The sequence below is a fragment of the Orycteropus afer genome, unplaced genomic scaffold, assembly GCF_000298275.1.
Source record: "Orycteropus afer afer isolate SDZICR_OR568_19922 unplaced genomic scaffold, OryAfe1.0 scaffold00291, whole genome shotgun sequence".
Classification (NCBI taxonomy): domain Eukaryota; kingdom Metazoa; phylum Chordata; class Mammalia; order Tubulidentata; family Orycteropodidae; genus Orycteropus; species Orycteropus afer.
In genome coordinates, this window is record NW_006921878.1 from 2,244,020 (window position 1) to 2,252,470 (window position 8,451).

The window sequence follows — 8,451 nt, forward strand, 5'->3', positions numbered from 1 at the left end:
TTCTTCCCCAGCACGTTCCTCAGCTGTGCAGGGTCTACACGCGGTGTCCACACAGAGCCACCCAGTAAATACGTGTGGCTTTGCGACCACTCAGCTCTACCATTAGAGCAGATGAGACAGACATGAACGGCCGTAGCTGGGTGTTAATAAAAACCTCATTCTCAACACAGGTGGCCTGGATTTGTGGATTCGTGAGGGCACGGAGCAGGCCGGGGCCCTAGGCCCTGTATAGCCCGCGGGGCCGCGTGCTCCTGACCCCACCCACCATGGACCAGGACTACGAGAGGCGTCTGCTGCGGCAGATTGTCATCCAGAACGAGAACACGATGCCAGGCGTAAGTGCCAGCGCCCGCTGCCGCCTCGCGCTGTGGATGGGAGCCGCGAGGGGCAGCCGGGGCTCAGCTGCTCAGACGCTCGCTGGGGTGAGAGTCAGCCTCCCTCCATTCTGGGTTCCCTGGCCTGGGCGGGGCCGGGCAGCCCCCAGGACACTGGAGCAGCATCTCCTTACTTTCTAGACAAGCAGGTGGAGGGCCAGCGTCATGGCAGAACTGGGGTTCAGACCTGGGTGGCACTGTCTGGGGAGGCGTGGGTGGCGCTGCAGGGCTTATGGAGCATTGCCTCCGCTGTCTGTCTGTCCGAGTGCGTCCCGTGTCATTGTGCCACGCCCCCCCATTTCTCCACACTGAGTCCTGGGGGAGCTGGGCCCCTGCTCACGTGCTCTGCTCCTGCAGGTTGCCGAGATGCGACGCACCCTGACCCCTGCCAACTCCCCAGTGTCCTCGCCCAGCAAACACGGAGACCGCTTCATACCCTCACGGGCGGGGGCCAACTGGAGCGTGAACTTCCACAGGATCAACGTGAGGCCGGCTGTCAGAGGCGGGGAGCACCTGGTGGGAGTGCCGGGCAGTACCTCATCTTGCCCTCCTCTCCCATCCGCAGGAAAACGAGAAGTCACCCAGTCAGAACCGGAAGGCCAAGGATGCCACCTCGGACAACGGCAAAGGTGAGGCTCTGGCTGTCCCCACGGGCCCCAGCCCCTGTGCCCTGAGGCCCCGTGCCCCTGACGTCCCACGCCCCTGACGTCCCACCTGCCCACAGACGGCCTGGCCTACTCGGCCCTGCTGAAGAACGAGCTGCTGGGGGCCGGCATCGAGAAGGTGCAGGACCCACAGACAGAGGACCGCCGGCTGCAGCCCTCCACGCCCGAGAAGAAGAGCCTCTTCAGGGTGAGGGCCCTCGGCACGGGGCTGCCTGAGATGCAGGGCCACTCCGTGGGCGGGGGCTGCCTCTCACCACACGCCTGTCCCCACCCCAGTATTCCCTCAGCACCAAGCGCTCGAGCCCAGATGACGGCAACGAGGTGTCCCCATACTCCTTGTCACCCGTCAGCAATAAGAGGTGAGGTCCTGAGCCCTGGGGCCAGCCCTCAGTCCAGGGCACTGGGGGTCCTGGGCAGAGGGCTGGCGGACTGGGCTGCTGTGTGGCTGGATGGTAACAAGGAGGGGCTGAAGCCCGGCAGGCTCCGGACAGTGTGTCCTGGAGGCAGGCTGTGTCTGCTCTCTGTTATTGGCAGCCTCAGCTCAGTGGCCCTGCCCTGTCTGGGAGCCATGTCTGATGACAGAATGTACTAGAGATTCCAGGGGGCCAGAGGATTCGCCCCCTCCTCAGGGCCTCTGAGGGCTCAAGAGTGGGGTGCAGTTGAGAAGCTGGATCTGTCTAGGAGAGCTGAGGGGCTCCCTGGAGTCAGCGTCGGGAGGGAGGGCCAGCTCTACACAGGACCGGATGGGCACGTGGAGCTGTTGCACTCAGGGCTGAACCCCAGAGGGCAAAGGGCCTCAGCAGGCACAGGGTGGTTCCCAGGGCAGGTCACTGGCGGCCGTGGGGGGCAGTGGCCCCAGGGCAGGTGGCCCGGCGCTGTGCCTGGTGCCTTGATGCAAATCCCAGTGTCTGGCTCCCTCACAGTCAGAAGTTGCTGAGGTCGCCGCGGAAACCCACTCGCAAAATCTCCAAAATCCCCTTCAAGGTCCTGGACGCCCCCGAGCTCCAGGACGACTTCTACCTGAACCTGGTGGACTGGTCATCCCTCAACGTGCTCAGCGTGGGTCTGGGCACCTGCGTTTACCTGTGGAGCGCCTGCACCAGCCAGGTGGGGGTGGTGTGTGTAGATGGGTGGTATATTTCTATAGGGTAGGCATGTGTGTGTGTGTGTGTGTAGAAGGAGTGGTGTATTTCTACAGGGTAGGGGTGCGTACGTACCAAATGTGCTGTGTTTGCATAGACGGAATGGTATGTCTCATAGGGTTGTATATAGGTGTGGCGTGTTTGTACGGATGGCGTGGTGTATTTCTGTGGAGTGTGTGCGTGTCTCTGTACAAAGCGTGCTGTGTTTGTGTAGAAGGAGCGGTATATTTCTATAGGATATGACTGTGTGGGTACAAAGTGTGATGTGTTTGCGCAGATGGAATGGCAACTACATCACGGTTGTGTCTGGGTATGGTGAGTCTGTGTGGATAAATTAAAAACCTAAACTCACTGCCGTCAAATCGATTCCGACTCGTAGCAACCCCTCCTTGGGTGTCCGAGGCAGTGTCCCTACGGAAGTAGATTGCCTTGTCTTTCTTCTTAGAGTGGCTGGTGGGTGGAAGTGGTGTAATTCTGTGAGGGGTGTGTGTGTGTATGAGGTGTGTGTGTAGATGGAGTGGTGTGTTTCTGTGGGGGGGTGTGTTTGTATAGATCGGCCTCTTTCTGGGGGGCATAAGTGTATGTTTCTGCAGGGGGTGGCTGAGCCGGGTGGGCCTGCGAGAAGAGCATGTGTGCTGCTGGGCTGCCCCGGAGCGGGACAGTCCTTGGCCGCCACCCCTCCCACTGCCGTCTCTGTCCCTGCATCCCTCGGTGCAGACTAGGGCCTGGAGAAGAGCTATACAGTGTCGCCCGCGGGCAGCTTCCGGGGCTGAGTGCTCTGGGCCCCGCTGTGCCTCACTCGCGGGTCCCCTCCTCAGCCTACAGCCCTCAGAGCACCCGGCCAGACGGTCCCAAGTTCCCAGTACCGGCACGCCGTGGGCCTGTGCTGTTGGATGGATGGATGTGGATGAATGAAAGGATGCATGACTAGATCGATGAGTGTGGGGATGGATGGTTTTTTTTTACTATGTCAATGGTTCGGCTGCTTGATGTGGCTGGTATCCCTCTCCTAGCCCCACAGCACCTTCCTATGGAACCGAATCCTATTTTTAAATGTACAGTCCCTCATAAGGGCGGAGTACCCAGTAAGTGAGGTAAACATGGGCTTACTTGTGTTTATTTATTAATCTGTAGTGAACAGTTTCACATGTTTTTCACTACAGATTATTAATTAAGCACAAGTAAGCTCCTGCTTACCCAACTGGGTGATCTGCCTCTTTAGAAATGGGTGGATGGAGGGATGTGTGATTGTATGGATGGATGGTAGATGGATGATGGATGGATGTGTGGATGGATGGATGGATGGATGGATGGTGGGTGGATGGATGGATGGATGGTGGGTGGATGGGTGGATGGTGGATGGATGTGTGGATGGATGGATGGTGGATGGATGGATGTGTGGGTGGATGGGTGGATGGTGGGTGGATGGATGGATGGATGGTGGGTGGATGGATGGATGGTGGATGGATGTGTGGATGGATGGATGGTGGATGGATGGATGTATGGGTGGATGGGTGGATGGGTGGACGGTGGGTGGATGGATGGATGGATGGTGGGTGGATGGATGGATGGATGGATGTGGGTGGATGGTGGATAGATGGGTGAATGGTGAATGGATGGATGTGTGGGTGGATGGATTGATGGATGGATGGATGGTGGATGGATGGATGGTAGATAGGTAGGTGGGTGATGGATGAATGTGTGGGTGGTTGGGTGGGTGGGTGGATGGATGGATGGTAGGTGGGTGGGTGATGGATGAATGTGTGGGTGGATGGGTGGGTGGGTGAATGGATGGGTAGATTGGTTGGTTGGATATGGATATGGATGGATATGGATGGTGGATGGCATGGATGGATAGATGGTTAGATGATGGTGGATAGACAGACCAGGGCCCTGAAGGACCAGTGGGACAGCATACAGGGTTATGACACTTGTCTTTCCCCCCCAGGTGACGCGGCTCTGTGACCTGTCCGTGGAGGGGGACTCGGTGACCTCTGTGGGCTGGTCTGAGCGGGTCAGTACAGGCTTCTCCATTCAGTGGGCAGGGCCTGTGTGAGATGCAGACGGGGCCTCAGGGCAGGGAAAGTGGCACAGATCATTATGTTCAGGCCCTGGTCTCTCTCAGGGCTTCTGCAGCGGGTGGGCTCAGCAGAGATGGCAACTATGCCCTGCGAGTCCCAGCCTCCCTGTGAGTAGGCCAAGTGCGTGGTTGCAGTGACCGGTGATGGGGCCCATCCACGGAGGTCTAGGTGGGCAGTGGGCTGTATAAGAGAATAATGCACAGTTTCTGGTCAGCTGGGGCTGTCGCACTCGGGACTGGTGGCCTCACCATGTCTTCTGTCTTAGGGGAACCTGGTGGCAGTCGGCACGCACAAGGGCTTCGTGCAAATCTGGGATGCGGCTGCAGGGAAGAAGCTGTCCATGCTGGAGGGCCACACCGCACGCGTTGGTGAGGCCTGGCCCCGTTGTGCCCCATGGAGTGACTGGCATGTGGCTATGGCCTCACCCGCCCCTTTCCCCCAGGTGCACTGGCCTGGAACGCTGACCAGCTGTCGTCTGGGAGCCGTGACCGCATGATTCTGCAGAGGGACATCCGAACGCCGCCCCTGCAGTCGGAGCGGCGGCTGCAGGGCCATCGGCAGGAGGTCTGCGGGCTCAAGTGGTCCACGGACCACCAGCTGCTTGCCTCGGGGGGCAATGACAACAAGGTAGGCCTGCTCACCCACCCGCACCTGGGGCCTTGGGCATGATGGGGCAGACAAGGTCACGTCAGTTCACAGTCCCCTGACTGCAGCTGCTCCCTAGAGTAGAATCGTGAGTTTTGTCCGCTGGGCCTGTGCGTGACTTCCCACAAGGCCGTAGGACTCCAGGGACCCGGAAGAACAGGGCTGTGGTCACTGACTACAGGCAGGGGGCCCTTGGGGACTGGCCACATGGAGGGACAGATCTCCTCAACTGACTGCCACCGCCTGCCCGCCCAGCTGCTGGTCTGGAACCACTCGAGCCTGAGCCCCGTGCAGCAGTACACAGAGCACCTGGCGGCCGTCAAGGCCATTGCCTGGTCCCCGCACCAGCACGGCCTGCTGGCGTCAGGTGGCGGCACAGCCGACCGCTGCATCCGCTTCTGGAACACACTGACGGGCCAGCCGCTGCAGTGCATCGACACTGGCTCCCAAGTGTGCAACCTGGCCTGGTCCAAGCACGCCAACGAGCTGGTGAGTGTGGCTGGAGGCGGGGGGTTCGCCTGGGGGTGCTCAGCATGCCATCGGGCCCGGTCCAGACACGTCAGTGAACCGGTGAGTATAGCCACACATTGTGGGGGTACTGACCTGGGATGGGGGCCTGCGCCTGTGTGAAGCCCTTACCTGGGGGAGGGAGGACCTCACCTGGGGTGGGAGGGGGTCCTGGAGTCTTGTCTCAGCCACGTTGGGTGGGGCAAGGGTTTGGCAAGGTCATGCATCCAGGACACCCCCCAGGGAGCACTTCCAGCCACCTGTAGAATGAGACTGGGGTCTGGAAACTCCCGACCCCGACCTAGGGGGCCCACCCACCTGTGTCCTGACCAGAGAGGCTTGTGGGCTCCCAGGGCGCAGAGGGAAGGGCCGCAGGGTGGGCAGCCCGTACCCTGGTCATGATCTACACCCTCAGACAGGACCACCAGAGGTGGTGGCCTCAGTGTCCAGGACCCTCCAGGTTCTCACTTAAACTTGTGTGGCTGCATTTGGTGGGGCGAGTTGAGGCTGCCATCCACGTCCCCAGGGCTCTGTGTCCTGGGCTATGGAAGGAACCCCCTTCCCATGATTCTGACCTGCCCTTTCTTCTGCCCAGGTGAGCACGCATGGATACTCGCAGAACCAGATCCTGGTCTGGAAGTACCCGTCCCTGACCCAGGTGGCCAAGCTGACCGGGCACTCCTACCGCGTGCTCTACCTGGTGAGTGTGGCCCCCGCCTGGTCTGTCACCTGGCCGGCTGGTTACCCCACCCCAGTCAGTCTGTGCTCCACAGCGTGTCCAACCTGCGCCTTCTTCAGGAACATTCCTTCTGGCCTAGTGTCTGGAACTGAGAACCACAGGGGGAGTTGGTTCTGTGTTTGAATATTAGATCATGTTGTCCTTCTGAACATACTTCACTGAACTTCAGTCCAGGGAGCTGTGCTTGCCTCCATAGTCTCTGTCTTCCAACATAAAGCCTGCTATGTCATCAGTTCCAACTCAGAGCCACCCTGTGGAACAGTGGAACCTCAGAGAGTTTCCAAGGTTGTCATCTTTACAATCACCACTCGTCTGTCAGTGTGTTGTACTGCGGTGGCTGTGTGTTGCCATCAGTCTGGAAGCTACGGCTCCGGTGTTCACATCCCAGCAGGGTCACCGTGGTGGACAGGGTTACTGGGGCTTCCAGACCAAGACAGACTCGGAAGGAGGAGCTGGTGATCTCCTCCTGAACAAACTGACCCGTGAAACCCTTATGACTAGCAGTGGGACATTGTGCAACTCGGTGCCAGAAGATGAGAAGGCACTTGGAATACGACTGGGGAAGAGCCGCCTCCTTCAAGTAGAGTTGACCTTAATGACGTGGACGGAGTAAAGCATTCAGGACCTTCATTTGCTGATGGCACACAGCTCAGAATGAGAAGAAACAGCTGCAAACACCCGTTAATGATTGGAACGTGCAATGTATGAAATAGGAATGTAGGAAAATGGGAAGCTGTCAAAATGAAATGGAATGCATAAAGATTGATATCCTAGGCATTAGTGAGCTGAAATGGACCAGTTTTGGCCATTTTAAATTGGACAGTCATAGAGTCTACTATGTTGAGAATGACAAATTGAAGAGGAATGGCATGGCATTCATCACCACAAGGAACATTTCAAGATCTGTCCTGAAGTACAGTGCTGTCAGTGATAGGATAATTATCCATACGCCTATAAGGAAGACCAGTTAATAATAACAATCAAATTTACACACCAACTGCCATAGCCAAAGATGAAGAAATTAAAGATTTTTACCAACATCTGCAGTCTGCAGTTGGTCAAATGTGTGATCATGGTGCATTGATAATTACTGCAAGTGATTGGAATGTGAAAGTTAGAAACAAGGATCAGTATTGGAAAAAATGGCTTTGCTGACAGAAACAATGCCAGAGATTTCATGATAGAATTTTGCAAAACCAATGATTTATTTGTTGGAAATATCTTTTTTTAGCAACATAAATGGTGGCTGTACACAGGGACCTCATCAGATGGAGGACGCAGGAATCAGATCGACTATATCTGTGGAAAGAGGCTGTGGAGAAGCTCAGTACCACCCGTCAGAACAAGGCCAGGGCTGACGGTGGAACAGACCTTCAGTTCCTCTCCTGGAAGTTCAAGTTGAAGCTGCAATCAAGTCCACGAGAGCCAAAGACCTACAACATTTCCCACCTGAATTTAGAGACCATTTGAAGAATAGATTTGACTCGTTGAACACCAATAACCAAAGACTACAGGAGTTGTGGGATGACATATATGAAGAAAACAAAAAGTCATTAAAAAGAAAAGAAAAAAACAAAATGAATGTCAGAAAAAACTGAAACTTGATTTGAATGGAGAGTAGACAAAGTGAACGAAAGAAATGATGAAATAAAAGAGCTGAACAGGAAATTTCAAAGGGCAGCTCAAGAAGACAACTAGAATTACAACTATAAGGAAATATGGAGGCACCTGGAGTTAGAAAGCCAAAAGGGAAGAACACATCTGGCACTTCTCAAGCTGAGAGAACTGAAGAGAAAATTCAAGCCTTGAGTTGCATTATTGAAGGATTCTATGGGCAAAATCTTGAACAACACAGGAAGCATCAGAAGAAGGAGGCAGGAATACACGGAGTCACTGTGCCAAAAAGAATTGTTTCAGGAGGTGGCATATGATCAAGAACTGATGGTATCGAAGGAAGAAATCCAAGCTCTACTGAAGGCATTGGCGACAAACAAGGCTTCAGGAATTGACGGCCCATTGAGATGTTTCAACAAATGAATGCAGTTCTAGAGGTGCTTACTCGGCTATGCCAAGAGATTTGGAAGAGAGCTACCTGGGTAGCTGACTGGAAGAGATCTGTGTCTGTGCCCATTTCAAAGAAAGGTGATCCAACAGAATGTGGAAATTATTGAACAATACCATTATTATCAAAAGTGCAAGTAACGCCAAAAGAGTCAAAAGAGAACCTACAGATTGGGAAAAAATATTTGGTAATAACATATCTGACAAGGGACTTATCTCTAGAATTTATAGAACACT

At 55.4% G+C, this 8,451-nt stretch overlaps 1 protein-coding gene across 1 annotated transcript in view; it reads left to right on the top strand.

Annotated features, from left to right (window-relative positions):
- Positions 1-266: 266 nt before the first annotated feature.
- The window catches only part of FZR1 (fizzy and cell division cycle 20 related 1), a 14,487-nt gene continuing 6,302 nt past the window's right edge, over positions 267-8,451 (top strand). Inside the window, exons 1-11 of the mRNA XM_007951085.2 lie at positions 267-335; positions 732-857; positions 940-1,003; positions 1,099-1,226; positions 1,316-1,398; positions 1,963-2,146; positions 4,130-4,195; positions 4,528-4,630; positions 4,705-4,889; positions 5,163-5,396; positions 6,010-6,114. Of these exons, the coding sequence (XP_007949276.1) occupies positions 267-335; positions 732-857; positions 940-1,003; positions 1,099-1,226; positions 1,316-1,398; positions 1,963-2,146; positions 4,130-4,195; positions 4,528-4,630; positions 4,705-4,889; positions 5,163-5,396; positions 6,010-6,114 (1,347 nt within the window). The remainder of the gene's footprint in view (positions 336-731; positions 858-939; positions 1,004-1,098; positions 1,227-1,315; positions 1,399-1,962; positions 2,147-4,129; positions 4,196-4,527; positions 4,631-4,704; positions 4,890-5,162; positions 5,397-6,009; positions 6,115-8,451) is intronic.